This window comes from Danio rerio, chromosome 2 (genome assembly GCF_049306965.1).
Source record: "Danio rerio strain Tuebingen ecotype United States chromosome 2, GRCz12tu, whole genome shotgun sequence".
NCBI classification, from domain to species: domain Eukaryota; kingdom Metazoa; phylum Chordata; class Actinopteri; order Cypriniformes; family Danionidae; genus Danio; species Danio rerio.
In genome coordinates, this window is record NC_133177.1 from 3959782 (window position 1) to 3981724 (window position 21943).

General features: G+C 36.6%; 1 protein-coding gene across 1 annotated transcript in view; it reads left to right on the forward strand.

Annotated features, from left to right (window-relative positions):
* Positions 1 to 21943, forward strand: part of egfra (epidermal growth factor receptor a (erythroblastic leukemia viral (v-erb-b) oncogene homolog, avian)) — a 124260-nt gene that overhangs the window by 91498 nt on the left and 10819 nt on the right. The window contains 12 exon segments of the mRNA NM_194424.1: positions 1026 to 1158; positions 4453 to 4543; positions 4708 to 4865; positions 5486 to 5527; positions 7450 to 7591; positions 9485 to 9607; positions 10075 to 10173; positions 14954 to 15139; positions 16677 to 16832; positions 19835 to 19910; positions 20666 to 20812; positions 21829 to 21926. Of these exon segments, the coding sequence (NP_919405.1) occupies positions 1026 to 1158; positions 4453 to 4543; positions 4708 to 4865; positions 5486 to 5527; positions 7450 to 7591; positions 9485 to 9607; positions 10075 to 10173; positions 14954 to 15139; positions 16677 to 16832; positions 19835 to 19910; positions 20666 to 20812; positions 21829 to 21926 (1451 nt within the window).

The following is a 21943-nucleotide window of genomic DNA, read 5'->3' on the forward strand; positions in this document are numbered from 1 at the left end:
AATAAAAATTAGTTTTGCTAGCAAAAATAAAGAACTGCAAAGGGAAAATTAAGTTTTGCGGGGAAAAAAATGAAATTTGCAAACAAAAAAAAAGAACTGCAAATACTATTTAAGCTGTGCAAAAAAACTGAAATATTTTAATAACTTATTAACTTTAAAACTGTCATAATACAGCAAGTATTTAGTTTGGGCCAGCTTTTGCAGCTGGACATTGCTTTACAATGCCCTTGATGGGTGAACATTAGCTAGTGGGGGAGTGTCTTCAGGTGTGAATTATTCATGACCATTGTCACTCCCACGCATACAGCTGAGATAATCCAAAACAAACTTTACAAAATGCAAATCAAAACACTTTACAATACGGTTCATTAGTTAATGCATTTACTAACATGGACTAATCATGAACAACACATGTACAGCATTTATTAATCATAATTAAACATTTACTAATGCATTATTAACATCCAACTCCATGCTTGTTAACATTAGTTAATGCACCATGAGTTAACATGAACTAACAATGAACAACTGTATTTTCATGAACTAACGTTAACTAACATGAACAAATACAGCAGTAAATGTATTGTTCATTATTTGTTCATGTTAGTAAATGCATTAATTAACATTAACTAACGAACCTTATTGTAAAGTGTGACCAATGTTTTCTTTAAATGAGAGAAGATACTAATTTTCACATAACATTGTAACAATTTTAATCCCTGTTTCAGAACAAGAGATTCAATCCACAGGTGTGAAAGCACCCTAAATATGTCAAAAACAAACACTGTTAAATTCAACTAATTGCATTTATATCACTTTAAAACAAAATTAAAACTAATTCAAGTACATTCATGTGTCCAAATACAGCATTCAGTTTGCACAAAAACTCTATTCTTTCATATCTTGAGTGAACCATTTGTTTAAATACAAGCCTACATTTGTAATGGACGGTGTTTCAGATATTTGAATCGATTGCTGGAGCGGGTAACTTGTGCTGATATGTTGTTTTATCATCTGTGTTACAGCCAATCAGAACAGCACATGTAATGAGATGTGCACGGCTGACGGCTGCTGGGGTCCCGGCCCCACCATGTGCTTCGGCTGTGAGCATTACAGCCGCGGAAAACACTGCGTGGCTTCTTGCAACCTGCTGAATGGGTGAGGGAGAGATCTAATACCACTTTATCCATGTTTACATTCAAATAAAAGATATAAAAAGTGCCATTTCAGTGCAAAAGAGCAGTTAAATATGTAGAATTTGTTAACACAATGAAGCCTGATAGCATTTTTTGTAATTAAACTACTCATTGGACCTAGAAAAAAATAGGATGAATTAATACATGAATAAACATAGGCTTATAACCAATTACTCATGTTTCTGTTGAGCTTATAAATGCAAAGACCAATCAGAGGCTTTAGATTGGTCATTGGTGGCGTTTTGTTGAGTTTGTTGCTCTCACTGAACACATGTGTTGAATTATAACCGTATTTCTGCATATCCTCACATTAAATTGAATTGTCATGTGCTTTTCCTCCAGACAAGTTGTTTTGATATGCATTGTTTTAAGTAATCATAAGCATTGGTATTTTATTATCTGGTGCAATAATTGCTTATTTGACTCGGTTTTGCAGCTTGTCTCTGTTGTCTCTGCCCATCTCTGTTGTTTAAAAAAAACCTAATTTACATACAGTTTTAAAAATTGTATTAAATTATTAAAATACAATATAGAGATAGGTAGTTAAGTGTTTATAAAAATTGTCCTTTGATAAAAAAGTGTCTCTGGAAACGGGCAAATATTGTCTCTTAATAGAAACTGACCATATTTTTGTTGCAAGAAACATGACAGGAAGTGATGTGGGGGATAATGGGGAGAATATTTGGAGGAGTGGCTCATTTAGCTGTGCATTTGGCAGCAGGATCATTAGAAATACAAGCCTAAGCCTACATTTTTGCAAATCGTAACAAATATGTAGTTCCAGATATGTTTCTCTATGTTTTCTAATCCACTAGAGGGCGCTGTCTACATTTGTGCAAATCTGAAATGCGTTACTTACCGTACGTTCACACCGAAAGCGGCGAGAGCGTCAAAGTTGCCAGAAGTCATTCATTTTCAATAAGAGCCGGCGGTGATAAGCATATCTTATAACTTAATAAATCAAGTCAACTTTATGGTAAAGCAAGCAATCAGAATGAAGACGCCCACCGCTTGATCGGAGTTCAGAGAACACAGACCTGTGAACTTTGGTTCTGACAACAGTTGTTCCCAAGGGTTTGATGATTGCGGTCGCCGGATTTCCAATTATTTACAATGTTGTCTTACAGGAACATGCATTAAATAAGTTACTGGTGAGTTACTGATGTGCTTTAATGTTATATATATTTATCTTTAAAAAGCGGGAATCTTACGTGACGTGACAGTACAAAACAGTATAGCTGCTTCAGGATATTTCAGACATATAATCACATTGGATAAAAAGAGCAAAGCCACAATACACGCAACTTGATCTTCCATTGTTATATGAATTTGATAAGAAGTGCGCAACATTTTCACGCTAGAAACATGTTTTATGCAGGAATGTAACTGATACGCTGCAACGACTTCTTTAACTATGAGATCAATGTATCGAGTTTTGACGCTCTCGCCGCCGGAGCTGAAGGTAGACAACGTTGTCACCAGGGCGGCCAGAGCAACCTTGGTCGCTCTCGCCGCTTCCGGTGTGAACGTACAGTTACACACCAAACACGCTTTTTGCGTTGAGAGGCGCATCTTTTGAATGGCTTACTAACAGCCACGAGTGTTTTACGCGCTGCTTATGTGCCCTGCGTGCCTCAAGTTTTAACCGCCTGCTGCACTATTCGTTTTTGCTATTGCGCGATGTAGACTCGCAGTTAAAAAAAGTCAACTCTGAGCGGAAAAGCATGTTACGTCAGTCCCGTCCTTTTAATTCTCTAATCAAGTGAAAGCAGAGGCAAGGTTTTCGTTAAGGGTGACTGCAGCGTTTGTGTGACTACAAAGCCTTTTAAAGATGAAGGAGAGGCTAGCGGTCGCTGTTTCAAGTTATCCAGAGCTTTACAAATCTTGAATATCACAATATTATTGAATATTACAATTATAACAATATCAACAGCAACACTCGCGCATGATATGCAGCTGATAGTCGTTCCCTAGTGACATAACAAACAATCTGCGCTGCTTTTTTTTTTTTTCTTATCCATAAGCGTTTTCAGTGTGATCGGCCCCTTAGAGTGCGCTTTGTTGTATATTTCAATTAAACGCATTTGCCAAAATGAAGCTACAGAAACTGTTGTAAAAACACAGTGACCAAGCCCCTCCCCCAAGAGAATCTTCCGTCTATATTAATCAATGATTGGCTCTTTTACTAGAAGGCGGGGCTTCATTCGCTAGAAAGTCTATATTGACCTACAGTATACAGTTAAAGTCAATATTATTCACCCTCCTTTCTAAATTTTCTTAAATCGGTTGGGTTTAGGGAAGGAGGACAGTAAGGGTGCTTTCACACCTAGACCTTTGTTTCGGAACCTGTCATTTGGCATATGTGAAACCAGCAATCGCACTAGGATCCGTGCCAAATCAATCGCTCCGAAATTGCTTGAATGAAGTGGTCTCGGCTTGATTAAAATGAACTCTGGAGCGGTTCGATTGCAGTGAGAAAGCGATACGATCCGAGCGCGGTTATATCACTGTGTTTTATGGATATGTAATAGGCATATGGCTATATGAAGAGAGAATTATGAGTTGGGCGGGAAGTTTCGTGAGTCTTCAGGATGCCCACAAACGAGTGATGATCTCCCGATAATCTCGTGTCTCCCTCCCCGTCCTCAAATAGGCTACGTCGCGCATCTTTTTCACCCCCCCCCCCCCCCCAATGCATCTCTCCTCACTCTTCAGACATGTTGCGCGCACCTTGTTAAACTCCACCAAACCACCACCTCTCCTGACAGCTGAGCAGGACTCTGCAAAATAAACCGTGAAACTCTGACCAATGTGAGGAGAGTTTACTCGCACGTGACTTGTTTTAGCTCTTTTGGTCCGTTTAAAAACTTTGCAGTGTGAAAGCGAACCGCTCCAAGAGCAAAGAGCAACAATGTAACAATTGTGATCTCTGTTTCGGAACAACTGAATCGATTCACAGGTGTGAAAGCACCCTAAATCACTCATTCAACAGCAGGATTTACGTGAGAACTTAAACAGCAGATGCGAATGGCTATCACAAGAGAAATTTGAGATCTGAAAAAGCGCACACAGCAGCCTCAGCTGTATTCGCAACAACAAAAAGTGCAAAAAAGCGTACCTCCTGAGACGTATTTGGCGCTCTCCAGAAATTATTCTAGGGGTTCGTTTTTTAGAACGAGCCGGGGTTGCATTAAGCTGTCGAATTGACGATTTCAGCAATAGTGACCAGAATGTGTTTTTCTTTCTGTCTCTACAGTGAGCCGCGTGAATATGAGGTCAATAAAACATGCATGGAATGCGATCCTGAATGTCTGCTCATGAATGAAACCCAGACCTGCAACGGCCCTGTGAGTTTCAAACCAAACATGTTCTGCTTCTGTAGATATCAGATACAAAATGCTGACTCTCAAAGCAATGTATTCCGTCCCGGAGACACATCGTTAAATTCACATCAACTACAAGACCGTACAATTGCTGTTTGTTGCTATATAATTGCCAACATTTTGTCCAGGGACCCGACAAATGTACAGTGTGTGCAAACTATAAAGACGGACCGCACTGTGTGCATCGCTGCCCGCAAGGTGTACCAGGAGAGAAAGACACACTCATCTGGAAATACGCTGACGTGACACACGTTTGCCAGCCCTGTCATGAAAACTGCACCCAGGGGTGAGACAGACATCGCATATGAGCCTTTCAATTCAATGAAAATACACAAAACACACACTTCCCAGCAGGCACACGACATTATGAGACGTTAGTATTAGGTAGATTTAGTAAGGTGACGTCAGGTGACCAAAATTTAATGTCTAGTCAGTGTCTAAAGATAACGTTATTTTGACGTCCAATAACAATGTCAAATGACGTTGATGTTTGGTTGATTTTAGGTTGTGTTGGAAAGTAACCAAAATCCAATGTCGAGCCAACATCTTAAACCAACGTCATATTTACGTCAAATACTGACAATTATTCGTCAGGTATGGCAACCAAAATCCAACATCTAATAGACGTCATAGTGGTAACGTCCACACAACGTCAAGCTGTAACATCATTAGACGTTGATATGTTGTTGATTTTAGGTTGGACATTGGACATTAACGTTGACCTGATGTTGGGTTCTGATGTCAGCCTGATTTTCATTTCCAAACAAAATGCCACGTCCCTTCGATGTTGGAGTACAACGTCAATCTGACGTCATGTCGATGTCCTGTGATTGGTGTCATTTAAGCTGTGCTATCAGGCTGTGTATGTAGTTGCGCATGATGGAGTTTGTGTATTTTTCTTTGCAGATGTACGGGGCCTGATCTAAAGGACTGCAAAGATTTCAAAAGGTAAGACGCAAATCTGGGGCTGCATGATATCGGGAAAATCTAATTTTGCGATATTTAATTTTTCTTCGATAAGTATTGCGATACAAATACAGTTACATGAGATAGTTTGATGGTTTTCTGGGAATACTAACAGCATTTAGGTACAGAAATTCAATCATCCCAAAATAAAAAATGCTTTTCTTTAGTCCAAATACAGCGGAGAAAATAAGTATTGAACACATCAAGTTTTTTTTTCTGGAAATAATGTTTCTAAAGGGGCTGTTGACATGGATTTGAACCAGGTTTTGGTCAAAACCCAAACAATACCAACATAATAATAAAACAAAACAAAAAAATCTGTAATTGTAATAACAATGAAATGACAAGAAAGTTATGAACTACTAAAACTTATTTAATACTTTATATAAAAGGCCTTTTTGGTGATGGCAGCTTAAAGACCACTCTCATGTGGAAAATGAAGTCACAAGTTTGATGGTTCTGTGGGTCTCCTCTAATAAATCCAAGCATTTTTGCTATTCTCTATTGGATTCAAGTCAGGTGATGAGCTGGGCCATTCTACGGCTTTATTTTCTTTCTCTGAAAGCATCTGAGAGTTTCCTTGGCTTTGTTTTGGATCATTTTCTTGCTGAAATGTCCATCCTGGTTTCCCCTTCATCCTCCTGCTAATGTAGATGTTGGACTGAAGCAGCTGATATCACATTCAGCTGGGTTGCTGAAGAACTACTGAGAGACTTCAGCTGCTGTCTTGGCCTTCCATACCCTGTTACACCTTCCTTTCTTCATGTGGTCAATACTTTTCTCCTGTGTCATTTTATTTTATTACACATAACTTAATTGGTAAACTAATTAGATTTATTTTCCTTGCATATATGCATTTCTTCTGTTGTTACCAATATCTGGTGAAAATTTCAAATCAATAGCACCTTTAGAAATATGTGTTCTGAGTAAAATGGTGACGTGTTCAATACTTATTTCCCCCGCTGTATCTAAAAAAATCTTAGATCATTAAAAATATTGTTTAGATTTCATCTTCAGAAGTAATAAGTCAAAATTAAGAGTTTACAATTATCTGCCAGTGGGGTGAGTAAAATCTTGTTTTTGCTTTGAAATGTTGATATTCGGACTAGAAACAAGATGAAAATTCTATGTAGAAAAACTTAATAGTTAATTGTTTAAATCCAGAATAAATACAGTTATTAAGTTCAATCCTGTAGCTCCTGGTCAACTATAATTCAGACTTTTGCATATCTTGCGATGTGACTATTAGATTAGATTAGATTCAACTTTATTGTCATTACACATGTACAAGTACAATGCAACGAAATGCAGTTTAGGTCTAACCAGCAGTGCAATAGCAGCAAGTGCAGGATACAGGAATAAGTTATAAAGTGCAGTTATAGAAAACTATGGTGAAAACTATGGTGATATATTGCGCATGCTCACATTGCAATATCGATGCTGAAACGATATATTAATGCAAACTGTGATGTTCTGGAAAGATACTGTTCCACATTGTTCATTTTGTTTCTGTTGGAATTCTAATAAACAGACTTGGAATGTATATTTAGAATATGATTCTGCATGCTCAAATCTTCATGACAATAGATTTCTAGGATTATATGAGTAGAAACAGAGAAAAAATGTTGTGCTTTTCTGCTGAAACAAATGCAGAAATATGCAGATATGATATATTAGCAAAGATGTTTATTAAAAAAAGACTTTTGCTAATGTTCAAACTACTTGTTTAAAATGAGGTGAAACAACACAATTCTAATGTTTGTCTTAAGACAACTTAATTGTTTTATGTTCAGTCCATTAAAATTAGTAAAATTATTAAGTTAACTTATTTCATTTGTTTTGGGACAAGATGAAGAAGTTGGGAATCCAGCATTTTTTACAGTGAGAGATGTTTCTTCCTGCAGCTCTGGTTTGCCGATGATAGCTGCTGGCGTTGTCGGAGGTCTACTGGCGTTTGTTATTCTGGCTCTTGGAGTGGCCGTTCTCCTGCGCAGACGCCACATCCGGAGGAAGAGGACTCTGAGACGACTCCTGCAAGAGAGAGAGGTCAGACCACATTCAGATTATGAATATTCATTGTTTACTTTGCTTTAGTTCATTTATGGTGACACAGTGGCTCAGTGGTTAGCACTGTCGCCCCACAGCAAGAAGGTCACTTGTTCAAGTCCCGACTGGGCCAGTTATCATTTCTGTGTGGAGTTTGCATGTTCTCCCCGTGTTGGTGTGGGTTTCCTCCGAGTGCTCCGGTTTCCCTCACAGTCCAAACACATGCGCAAACCGCATACTTCCATACTATAGATTACGCTAAAATCAGTATGCGAGCCGAGTATTATGTCCGAATTCATAGAATTCGAAAATCAGTATGCGAGAAGTACCCGGATGACTTACTACTTCCGGCGAGATTCCGGAGTGCGCATCCCATGCATCCCAAACGTACTTTTCTAACGGCCGAGTAGTACGTTTAAATTCAAATGCAGTACCTACTGAGTAGTAGGCGGTTTCGGACGCAGCCATAGGCATTTGTAGCTCCGCCTACAGTACACAAACTCATTTGAATTTAAAGTGACAGTGACCAAAACTGCAAAATTTGGATCAAAGCCTAAAAGAGACAGATTTAAAAAGTTATAAAATGTGATTTGTGTGGTGTAGCTTTACACACACACACACACACACACACACACACACACACTCTAGGGGCATCGGAGACTCATCTTGTAAAAAGAGACATAATAGATCTCCTTTAAGACCTGCCAAAGATCAGATATTTTTATATTTTATGTCCTGATATGGATAAATTGTAATTTTAATAATAGTGTTCTAAGGCCCTGTTTACATGAGTGCATTTTAGTTTTAAAACGGCGTTTTAGAACGAAAACGATCTGCATCAACACTGGCGTTTCACCCAGCATTTCTAAACAACTCTCCGTCTACATTACACTGCTGGAAATGCGCATCATGTGACCACACACACACACTTTGGCATGCGCTGCAGCATATCTACCCAGATGAGAGCTGTGCTCGTCAGAGTGTTCATCAAGCATCTCCCGCTGTATCCAATCTCACTATATTTGCTAAACGTGATATTTAATTAATCTTGTTGTCTATATCTAACGACATACTCCCCGACTTTGGTCTTTTGAATCTATTGCCTGTTCTCAGGTAACGTGTTAAAAGATAAGGTAATAATTAATGTAACCACATACATTCTGTATATTGACTAATCGCTCACCTTTATTTCCTATAATGTATAAACTTATTGTACGTTATACTTTTATAATGCCCATTATTAATTATTATAAATGATATTTAGCAAAAGAGAGAGTGTGTTTTGTATCTTCAATGAAAATGAAAGGAGGCAGTTGTTATAGGCTCCGTTTTCTTATAAATACGCATACAGTGAAGATGGCGCTCATATATGCAGCACGACGCCTCAACATTTCTGCTGTCTGTTAAGTTGTGAATATCAAAATGAAAATAGCAGTTCCTTAAATCATGTTTTCATTTTATTATTAAGATATAGTGAAACAGTGTAGGCTACGTATCCAGAATGATGCGAAAAAGGTTATAAATTATACGTTTCCCTTTGATTTACCCGTCGTGTCCTCGGGAGTTTGTTTTCCATATCAAACTTACAAAGTCTGAACTTACAAGGAGAGGATGCAGGACTGAAGTGTGTGTTGGCTACTTAATAATGAGGAAAAGCCCCAATCAGAGAGGAGAATGTCTGCAGCCCCGCCTCCGTTTTCAGATGTCTCAGTTTTTCTCTATCCACACTGAGACGGAGCAGCAGCGTTTTAGAATGAAAACGGCCTCTCCAGCATTTCCAAAATGCTCGGTTTTTGGCGAAGTGTAGACGGATGGCTAGCAAAACATGCATTTTAAAACGAAAAGTGTAAAGAGGGCCTAATCGTTTTACATGTTTGTTTTTTGTCTCAACAGCTTGTGGAGCCTCTGACCCCCAGCGGCGAAGCCCCCAATCAGGCCTTACTGCGCATCCTCAAAGAGACGGAGTTCAAGAAGATCAAAGTGCTGGGCTCCGGGGCTTTCGGCACTGTGCACAAGGTACTGACCTGTTTCTTAATATCACACACTGTGTTTCAATACTGTGTGCATTTATTGACTCATCATTTCATGGCTCGCTAATTCCTCGAAATCCTCATAAATAGCTGGTGATTTGCATAAATAAACATGACCTATTTTATCTTGAGAAAACATCAGCTGTTAAATCTCATGCACGGTGGCTCAGTGGTTAGCACTGTCACCTCACAGCAAGATGGTCGCTGGTTTGAGTTCTGGCTGGGCCAGTTTGCATTTCCGTATTGAGTTTGCATGTTCTCCCCGTGTTGGTGTGGGTTTCCACCGGGTGCTCCAGTTTCCCCCACAAGTCCAAACACATGCGCTATAGGTGAATTGGGTAAACTAAATTGGCCGTAGTGTTTTTTCCTTTGACTTATCAAGTGTATGTGTGTGTGTGTGTGTGTGTGTGTGTGTGTGTGTGTGTGTGTGTGTGTGTGTGTGTGTTGCTGCAGGGCCTTTGGGTTCCAGAAGGAGAGAATGTGAAGATCCCTGTCGCCATCAAGGTCTTAAGAGAAGCCACGTCTCCCAAAGCTAACAAGGAGATAATGGATGTGAGTATGAGATTCTGAATTCAGGTGTTCACATTTGACCTTATTTATGACCTTATTTTAGACCAGTGGAACTTACAGTTGAAGTCAGAATTATTAACCCTCCTGAATTATTATCCCCCCTGTATATATATATATATTTTTTTTTTCTTCCAAATTTTTGTTTAAGAAAACAGAAAAAATCTGAGAAGATTTGTAAATGGAGAACACATTTCTAAACAATATTTTTAATAACTCATCTCTAATAACTGATTTATTTTATCTTTGCCGTGATGACAGTAAATAATATTTGACTAGATATTTTTTCAAGATACTAGTATTCAGCTTAAAGTGACATTTTAAAGGCGTAACTGGGTTAATTAGATTAAAGTTAGGGTAATTATGCAAATCATTGTACAACTCAGTTGGCGTTTCTGTGTGGAGTTTGCATGTTCTCTCTGCCTTCGCATGGGTTTCCTCCGGGTTTTCTGGTTTTTCCCACAGTCCAAAGACATGCGGTATAAGTGAATTGGGTAGGCTAAATTGTCTGTAGTGTATGAGAGTGTGTGTGAATGTATGTGTGGATGTTTCCCAGAAATGGGTTGCGGCTGGAAGGGCATCCGCTGTGTAAAAACTTGCTGGATAAGTTGGCGCTTTATTCCGCGACCCTGGATTAATAAAGGGACTAAGCGGACAAGAAAATGAATGAATGAGCTATCTAAAAATATATATTGCTTAAGGGGGATAATAATATTGACCCTAAAATGGTTTCAAAAAAATTAAGAACTGCTTTCATTCTAGCCGAAATAAAACAATTAAGACTTTCTCCAGAAAAAAAAATATTATAGTAAATACTGTGAGAATTTTCTTGCTCTATTTTGTAAATATAATCTGTATATTTATAATGCTAATCGTTTATAATTAACATTATAAATATATTTTCTGTCATTCATTTTTAAATATCCTGTTTAATGTTAAATCATAATAGAAAATAGACAAATATGTTGATCAATTTGTATTTACTGTAAAAAATACAGTGCACGGGAGCATGTCATTAAATATTGTAAGGCAACCTGCTATGCAGTTTTTTTTTTTAGTTGACCAAACTCTCAACCCAAGTACTGCAGTTGACTGGATTTAAGTTGAGTCAACTCAAAAAAAGCTGTGCAGCAGGATACATTACAATTTTGAGTCAGTGTTTCTTAGGTGATGTATATATATATATATATATATATATATATATATATATATATATATATATATATATATATATATATATATATATATATATATATATATATATATACATCACCTAAAAAACACTGACTCAAAATTGTAATGTATCCTGCTGCACAGCTTTTTTGAGATATATATATATAGTTGAAGTCAAAATGATTTGCCCTCCTGTGAATTGTTAAACATAATTTGGGACATATTTAAAAAAATAAAAACGGAGTAAGGAAATTTTCACAGTGTGTCTGATAATATTTTTTCTTCTGGAGAAAGTCTTATTTGTTTTATTTTGGCTAGAATAAAAGCAGTTTTAAATTTTTTAAAAGCAATTTTAAGGTCAATATTAGTAGCCGCTTTAAGCTATATATTTTTTTCAATCTACAGAACAAACCATTGTTATACAATAACTTGCCTAATTACCCTAACCTGTCTAGTTCACCTAATTAACCTAGTTAGGCCTTTAAATGTCACTTTAAGGTATATAGAAGTGTCTAGAAGAATATCTAGTCAAATATTATTTACTGTCATCATGACAAAGATAAAATAAATCAGTTATTAGAGATGAGTGTGTTGAAAAATCTTCATTATGTGTTGAAAAAATTAACAGGGGGGCTAATAATTCTGACTTTAACTATATGACAAGGAAATATTTAGTATCCTTCTCATTCATACATTTCAAGTTTGACTTCTGTTTTCAAATATGTCTGTAATCATTAACATCTTTTGGTGTGTTGCTTAATATGCTAATTATTCAAGCCTGTTTTAGCTAGTAGAAAAGCATTCCTCACATTTCTCTTACACATTAGCAAAATCACACTCTTTTCTCCTCATGCTCTCCCTGTAGATGGAATTATTCATGAATCTGTCCGTGCAATTTTGTAAATGATTCCAGCAATCGCAGACAGTGAAACTGACTTTTGATCGCTCCAGTTCAAGCAGTGATTGTGCAGAAATGCTGAAAATCTGCTCACATAACCTTGAGTTAAAGGCTATCCTGACCCAGAGCAAACTAAAACATGGAGGAGAAACTCTGAAAGGTCTTGTTTAGGACTGGGAGAATGTCATTTCCTCCAGTTTTCTCTTTGATTGTGAGGATGTGACTGACTTTGAAGATAACTCATCTGCGTAAACACACTGTATAACCTTATGAACGTCTGAACTGGCTGATGTCTAACAGTCCTTTTAGTATATATATATATATATATATATATATATATATATATATATAAGTGATGAAATGGATATAATTTTCTTTGAACAGAGACAGTTGTTTGTTTTGGCAGCTGAGAGTCACCTAGGGAAAGTCTTGTGTATTGCCTTTGGGTTGGATTCTGATGTTTCTTCTAGGGTTTGAATTCTCCTGGAGCGTTTTTCTTCAGAACTGCTGGCGTTCCTCCATGCGGATATTTCCTTATGTGCTCCAGGCTCGTCGTGTGTTAGTTTTACATCTGCAGGGACTGTAAAAGGAGACATTATTTGTCAGTGTTGCTGTGTGCAAAGGGGTTTGTTCAGTGCAGTTGTGGGTAGATTTAGTTTTAACTTTGGCAGGTTGAACTGTGGGATATATATACACACACACACACTCACCGGCCACTTTATTAGGCACACCTTACTAGTACCGGGTCGGACCGCTTTTGAACTGCCTTAATCCTTCATGGCATAGATTCAGCAAGGTTCAGAAAATATTCCTCAGACATTTTGGTCCATATTGACATGTAAGTATGCAGATTTGTCGGCTGCACATCCATGATGTGAATACCCCATTCCATCACATCCCAAAGGGGCTCCATTAGATTGAGTTCTGTTGTTACTGGAGGCCGTTTAAGTTCAGTGAACTCATTGTCATGTTCAAGAAACCTGAGATGATTTATACAAGCATAAATAAATATATATATATATATATATATATATATATATATATATATATATATATATATATATATATATATATATATTTATATATATATATATATATATATAAATTTATATGTTTTATTTTTGTTTTAATTTGTCTTTTTTTTTCTACAATTTGATTTTATATTTTCTCCCACGAATTAATTTTTTTTTACCGTGATCTAAAGTTATTTTGTTAGATTAGTTCCAGTTTATTCTGCTAATCTGATGTATATGCACAAAACAGAAAGTTTATAAATATATCAAATATATAAGTTTGTTTTGACATAATATATTTGTGTGTGGTTATTATAAATGTTTATTGTGTATATGTGTTACACACATATCAACACAGCTATACAAAACACATTTGTTTCATAGATGTTTACATGCCTATATATAATCATATACATATATATTCTATGTCAATACATAAATGAACATTTTTTCAAATACATGCATGCATGTGCATATTTATTCATGCATAATAAGTAAACACAGTACACACACTTGAATTATGTCAAAAAACTTTTATTTTGCATACGATTAATCGCAATTCATTTTTGCCAGATTTGTCATTTTATCAAGTTCTTATGTTTGTTAAGATCACCAATGATGTAGCCTTCGCAGAACGCCTGTAGAATTCTTTCTGTCATTTACCAGAACTACATATGCCATCTTGCTCTGCAGTCACACACCAGTTTCAGCCCTCCTGTGATTTTTTTCTCTTTTTTAATTCTTTCTTAAATTAAGTTTAACAAACCAAGCATTTTTTTTCCACAATATTTCCTACAATATTTTTCTTCTGGAGAAAGTCTTGTTTGTTTTATTTCAGTTAGAATAAAAGCAGTTTTACATTTTTAAAACCATTTTAAGGTCAATATTGTTAGCCCCATTAAGCAATATTTTTTTCAATTTTCGACATAACAAACCACTGTTATACAATGACTTGCCTAATTAACTCTTACTTAACTAATTAACCTTTCCCAGAGATGGGTGGCGGCTGGAAGGGCATCTGCTGCGTAAAAACTTGCTGGATAAGTTGGCGGTTCATACCGCTGTAGCGACCCAGGATTAATAAAGGGACTAAGCCGACAAGAAAATTAATAAATGAATGAATGAATGAATGACTAATTAACCTAGTTAAGCCCCTTAAATGTCAATTTAAGCTGAATATCTAGTAAAATATTTTGAACTGTCATCATAGCAAAGATAAGAAATTACCTTTTATTATCTTTTATCATAAGTTATTAAAACTATTATGTGTAGAAATGTGTTGAATAAAATCTTCTTTCTGTTAATCAGCAATTGGGGAAAAAATATACGGGGTGGGGGGGAAGGGTAATATTTCTGACTGTGTATAATACAAGTAATAAGTGGTCATCAGCATTAGCTGTGTCTGTGTAATCAGTAGACGACCTGAAACTGGTCTGTGACTGCAAGACATGATGGGATATGTAGTTCTGGCAAATGACAGGAAGTGTTTTCCAGTGTTCCGCAAGTGCTACATCGCTGGTGATCTTAACAATATCATTAAAACTGGGAAATTATAAAGAACTAAAGTTTAAAAAATACTAATGTCGTTCATTTAATCAGTAATGATAAAAAAAGAGAAAATCACAACTGCACTCTAGCACCTGAGGTCATGTATAAGCAGTGTGTGTGTGTGTGTGTACAGGAGGCGTACGTCATGGCCAGTGTTGAGCATCCTCACGTGTGTCGTCTGCTGGGCATCTGCTTGACCTCCACAGTGCAGCTCATCACTCAGCTGATGCCCTACGGCTGCTTGCTGGACTATGTCAGAGAAAACAAGGACCGCATCGGCTCCCAGCACCTGCTCAACTGGTGCGTGCAGATCGCTAAAGTAAGTGCATCGTAAAATTCAAATTCAACATTTATTTGTCACATACAGAGTCATACTTACCTAATTACCCTAACCTGCCCAGTTTACCTAATTAACCTAGTGAAGCCTTTAAATGTCACTTTAAGCTGTATAGAAGTGTCTTGAAAAATATCTAGTCAAATATTATTTACTGTCATCATGGCAAAGATAAGGTAAATCAGTTATTAGAGATGAGTTATTAAACTATTATGTTTAGAAATGTGTTGGAAAAATCTGCTCTCTGTTAAAAAGGAAATTTGAAGTTAAAATAAACAGGGGGGCTAATAATTTGAGACGGTGCTCACTGCAGAGCCATTTGAGCAGAGCTGAGCTCCAGCGAGGGGGAGCATGAGCTCTCGCTCCTCCTCCTATAAGCTGTTTTAATGCGTACACCAACCCCACCCCTAACCCTACCCCCAATGACATCACTCGTAGAAGAAGTGCAAGAAAGGAGGAGCGAGAGCTCAAGCTCCCCCTCGCTGGAGCTCAGCTCTGCCCAAATGGCTCTGCAGTGAGCACCACTTGGATAATTCAGGGGGGCTTATAATTCTGTCTTCAACTGTATGTTTCAATAAAATATTGCTGTTGAATTTTTCTGTCTTATTCTGTTTTGCATTGTGTTATTGTTTTGAACATAAGTTTAATAGTTTTGAAAACAGTATGTAAGCACGTGCAAAATGTGTCCGGGTGAGAAAAGAAGTGATGAAATTTGAGAGATGTAGTCATTGAATGCATTTTGTGCCAAAACAATGAGAATTGATCCTCAGTTTAGCCCACATAAACTTCTGTTGTGCTCACTGTGTGAAGAGTTTTGCAAAAGTGACCTAAGTATTGAGAAATGTGTCCTAGCATCTATAAAAAACGAATACTTTTGTGCTTAAAGCAAAACTAAAAATATAATGCGACATTTGTTCATTTGGATAGAAACTGATGTGCATATCCAGGTTTCTCACTGGTTATATAAACCCAAAAATAGGTATAAAATCCCTCACAGACATAAAATCAGACATATCTAATTCCCGAAGTCTAAATCACTAGCTGTGAAGAATCTTTTAATATGCACGTTTTTTTTAGCTCCACACACCCGAGGGAAGAACATTTCTTGAGGGAAACTTTGATCAGGATCAACCTACCACTTGTATAGATATGCTGATTTTAATATTCCCAGAAAGCCTAAACGCTTTCATCTTCCTGAATCCTGACTGTCTTATATATATATCAGAATTATCCATGATTCATTTACACAGCATAGTTTATATAAAAGTCTACATAAATGTGTATTAGCGTGCGCAGTCTGCTGTTAGGATTAGGGCTTGGTTTAGGGTGTAATTATGCATAATTTACTGTTATTATAACAATAAGTACATATAACAAGGCACTATAAATCTAGGTGTTACCAATATGAAGTGCCAAGTGTAAGCACTCCCGTCTCATTATACTTAAGTTAATATAAAGCCAGCTTTTTTTTAATAAGACTGTTTTAACTCCAGTGTTAATTGTTTTGAGTGTGTTTTATCAGGGTATGAATTATCTAGAAGAGCGCCATCTTGTGCACCGAGACCTGGCAGCACGTAATGTGTTGGTAAAGACGCCTCAGCATGTCAAGATCACCGATTTCGGCCTCGCCAAGCTGTTAAACGCGGACGAGAAGGAGTATCACGCAGATGGAGGAAAGGTCTGTTGTTTCTTTTTCTCCAAATGACTAAACTAGACTGTGGAAAGTGAAAGCACGTTACTTCAGCTTGTTACAACTACATGAATGAATTAGTTTCCTCTTCACTTATTATGGGATGTCCCGATCAGGTACTTTTGCCCTTGAGTCCGAGTCTACCAATCTATCTACCAATACCAAAACCCAATCCGATACTTCTATAATACATAAAAAAAAAGAATAAAGAAGAGTGAAGAAACAGATTGTTTCTTATTTAATGCACATTATTTTAACATTCAACAACTCTGTTAAAAAAACAGAGCACTTCCGTGAGGCAGCTTGAACAATTAAGCTATAAATAATATAAATTCTACACTTTTGGAGTTTAGTGCAACAATAAATATTTAAAAACCTCACCTCAACTTAAAATACCCAGCAGGCAATCCCAAGTTTACTTATCTCACAGTTTGGCAATAATGTCGTCATCAACTTCATAATACCTCCAGACTGCAGACATACTCGCAATTTCCACTTTAAGCTGCTTCCGTGATCTACTTTTATGATTTCTGATCACATGATCGGATCTGGACATCCCTAGTTTTCAGTAATAAGTTGGACAAACTTCATTCTTTTAGGTGTAAGTCATTGATTTAAGTTGATCCAATTTGCTGCTTGTTCTACTTTTTTACATTAAGTTGAATCGACACAATTAAGGGTTGTTTTGATAACAACTTACTAGTTTCATGTTTAATTCGCTTAAATTTGTGAAAACGATTAAGTTAATTTAATCAATCGTTTTTTGCAGATAATTTTGATAAAGCTCCATATATACAGTATCTGTAGTTCTATATTTGATGAATTATAAAGGCGACACAGTGGCTCAGTGGTTGGCCAGAAAGTCGTGGTTTGAGTCCTGGCTGGGTCAGTTGGCATTTTCTGTGTGCACTCCCCATGTTGGCATGGGTTTCCTCCAGGAGCTCCGGTTTCCTCCACAGTCCAAAGACATGCGCATGACGTTTGAGTCTGTATGGGTGTTTCCCAGTACTGGGTTGCAACTGAAAGTGCATCAGCTGTGTAAAAAAATGCTGAATAAGAAGGGACTAAGCCTTAGGAAAATTATTAAATGATCAAAATAGTCAATAACAACAATAAACGTATGTGTGAGGATATTAAATAGAACTTAAAGGGATAGTTCACACCAAAAAACCAAAATGTCCTCATCATTTACTCACACTCAAGTGGTTCCAAACGTTTAGTTTCCTTTTATTTGTTAAACACAAAATAAGATATTTTGAATACTGTTGGAAACCAGTAGCCCTTGACTGTAGTATTTTTCCCTACTATGGAAATCATTGGCTAGCGGTTTCCAACGTTTCCAAAGTTTAGGAACCACTTGAGTGTGAGTAAATGATGAGTCATTTTCCTTTTTGGGTCGAAGTATTCATTTAAAGGGAAAGGTCACCCCGAAATGAAATCTGAGTCATCATTTACTCATCCAGTGGTTTTCTAAAGCCGTAAGTTTGTCTTTCTTTTTCAGACCACAAAGGGAGAAATAAAAAAATGCCTACAATCTGATAGCGAATAGTGACTAGCATTAAAAAAACTAAGAAAAACTTGATTATTTCATGTTAATTTAAGCTGAATGTATGATTTTGTTTTTGTTTTGAAATATAATAGATGCAAAGTGTATGTATATATATATATATATATATATATATATATATATATATATATATATATATATATATATATATATATATATATATATGAGCAGTATCACACGAGTAGCAGTGTGATGATTGTATATCAGCACTGGTGGGAGGCGTGCGTTGCCTTAGCGTCCCACCAGTGTTGATATACAGCCATATCGCACTGCTACTCGTGTGATATTGCATTTATACAACAGTTCAACGGCACAATCGTGTATATAAAAAAAAGAAAATCAAACACAGAGTCTAAAACCCTTTTGCATTACGAACTACTTTCTTCCGCCATTCATTCACATCTGCAGCTGACATCAAAACAGCAGAAGCCATTACTAGTTCACCAACGTCACTTTAGAGCTAGTATTTGAATGATTCTCTATAGTATAAAGTGAAGACGAAACAGCAGATTTTGCTGACATTTTAAGATTATAAGGCTGAACTTGACATGAATCAGTCTACAGAGATATCTCCTTATCTTCTATTAGTCTACAGTATTTCTCTGTTGCAATCGGGATATCACAATAATTAACCCTGAAAAAAGCAACGCAATCACTACCAGACTGCTATTGTGTTCGCGATAAGGAGGGGGTGTTCGGTGGGGAGGTCTCTGAATAACACTTTTGAGAACCAGGATAGGAAAGTAACTGTATTAAAAAAGGCACTGTCTTTATAAATAAACTGCATAGTTGCAATCTATACAAAGGAGAGAGAGATCAACTTAGAATACCACTTTACAGTTTAATAATTTGATCAGATGTAGTTAGAAAACACGCAGTTTTAATCTTCTAAGCAAAGGCTTATAACTCGGCCCTGGCGCCATCTTGTGGATAGATAACATCAACCATCTTTGACTAATGGACACTGACGCGCTGTCACTGAGAAATTATAAATATTTTGAAATAGGCACAGTCCTTATAAATAAACTGTATAGTTGCAATCTAAACAACTACATTCTCGAGCCCCAAAAGTGCATTATGTTGCCCAACAGCAGGAGTATTTCTCAAACTGTGGAGCGTCATCTGCTTGTATGTGGGTGGAGTAATACACACAGGTGAAGAGGCCTTTGTGTGCTGTTACTGGCAAAATATCTCATTATCAGCCAATCGGATTCGAGAACCAGACAGAACTGTTGTGTGTGTGTGTGTGTGTGTGTGTGTGTGTGTGTGTGTGTGTGTGTGTATATATATATACATATTTAGAATCACCCATTTATACATTATATTCTAATGTATTTTATTTTTTTAAGATCGCTGTTTACCCACCATTTTACATTTTAAGATATTATGTACTGTGTTCATCAATATCAATATCCTTCAACAGGTTCCAATTAAATGGATGGCGCTGGAGTCCATCCAGCACAGGACTTACACCCACCAGAGTGACGTCTGGAGCTACGGTTAGTAGCGGTTTACTCACGGCATTACACATTTCAGACATTAAAGTTTATAATAGTTCGTTTGTTTTGCTTCTCTGGTAAGATCAATATAGATAAAAACATATTACATAATAATAACTTTAATAAAAACCTCATATCTCAAATATACAGAATGAATGAATAAACAAATGAATCAAACATTTCAGTTGTGAAAAATTCAGTGAGAGACCTATCCATTGGTGGGAGCTGATTAAATTGTGAAAACTAACTTGTGTTTTAACATGCACCAGTAAATGTGCAGAAAACATGAACAGGGTTGCAGTAGAAAGTAATGGTAATTATTTCATTTAAGTTTAGGATCTCTCAGTTTTGAATATTGGGTCCCATTTTATATTAAGTGTCCTTATCTTATATGTACTTACATGAAAGTATAAATACAGTGTTCTCAATGTGTTCATAATATATTGCTGAACACTTGTGATGCTCTTGAGGTGGGATACAGTTAAGGTTAGGGACAGGTTTGGTGGTATGGGTAGGTTTAGGGTGGGTTAGGGTGTATGGGATGGTCCACAATGTAATTCTAAATGTAATTTAAAGAAACTGATTTATTTGATTGATTATAAGTAGAGGTTAATATAGAGGTTAAAAATGTGTATTTACATAATAAGTACATTGTAAGGGATTAATAATTTCACTGTAAATACATATTAGTTAAAGCCACTTAATATAAAGTGGGCCCGAATATTGTTTATTCATCGACCGATGCTCTTGTTTAGGTGTGACCGTCTGGGAGTTGATGACGTTTGGGACGAAACCTTATGATGGGATTCCTGCCAGTGAAATCGCCGGAGTTCTGGAAAAAGGAGAAAGACTTCCTCAACCCCCCATCTGCACCATTGATGTGTACATGATCATGGTCAAATGTAAGAGTGGCTTGGTACAGTATTTGGAGTGGTCATGAGTGTATTTTCTTTCTTTTTCATCACATTTTTACATATAAAACTCATGAACATGCTCTGCAGTAGATGAATTAATTTTGCCTTGAAGGTTTCCTACACTGTAACAAGTGATTAATTGACTTTAGTTGAATAAGTGAGTAAACTCATTGCTTTTAAAGCGATTAGTTGACTAAAAGCAATGAGTTTACTCACTTATTTAAGTAAAGTCAACTAATCGCTTTAAAAGCAATGGGTTTACTCACTTAAGTAAAGTCAACTAATCGCTTTAAAAGCAATGGGTTTACTCACTTAAGTAAAGTCAACTAATCACTTTAAAAGCAATGGGCTTACTCATTTAAGTAAAGTCAACTAAGTTTACTTAAGTTAAGATTTTTAAAGCGATTAGTTGACTTTACTTAAGTGAGTAAACCCATTGCTTTTAAAGCGATTAGTTGACTTTACTTAAGTGAGTAAACCCATTGCTTTTAAAGCGATTAGTTGACTTTACTTAAGTTAGTAAACCCATTGCTTTTAAAGCGATAAGTTGACTTTACTGAAGCGAGTAAACCCATTGCTTTTAAAGTGATTAGTTGACTTTACTTAAGTGAGTAAACCCATTGCTTTTAAAGCGATTAGTTGACTTTACTTAAATGAGTAAGCTCATTGCTTTTAAAGCGATAAGTTGACTTTACTGAAGCGAGTAAACCCATTGCTTTTAAAAGCGATTAGTTGACTTAACTAAGTGAGTAATCCCATTGCTTTTTAACCCATTGAACATTTTAATTGTAACCCGAGTTAGTAACGTTTACAAGTTGTTTTCAAAAGAGAAAATAAACTAGTCCTGAAAAGACTTAACTAGTCCTGATCTGTTGTAATCTCTGGAACAAAAAAATTATTCTGTTACATATGTAAAAGAGAATATGAGGATTTGGACCGTCAAGATCTGCAGTGTAGAGTTGTTTAATCTCCTTTAGTCTTATAACGTCTCTGTTTTCCCTTAGGTTGGATGATTGATGCTGAGAGCAGACCCCGCTTCAGGGAGCTCATCGCAGAGTTCACTAAAATGGCTCGTGACCCGTCCCGCTATCTGGTCATTCAGGTGATAGAGGCTCGGTT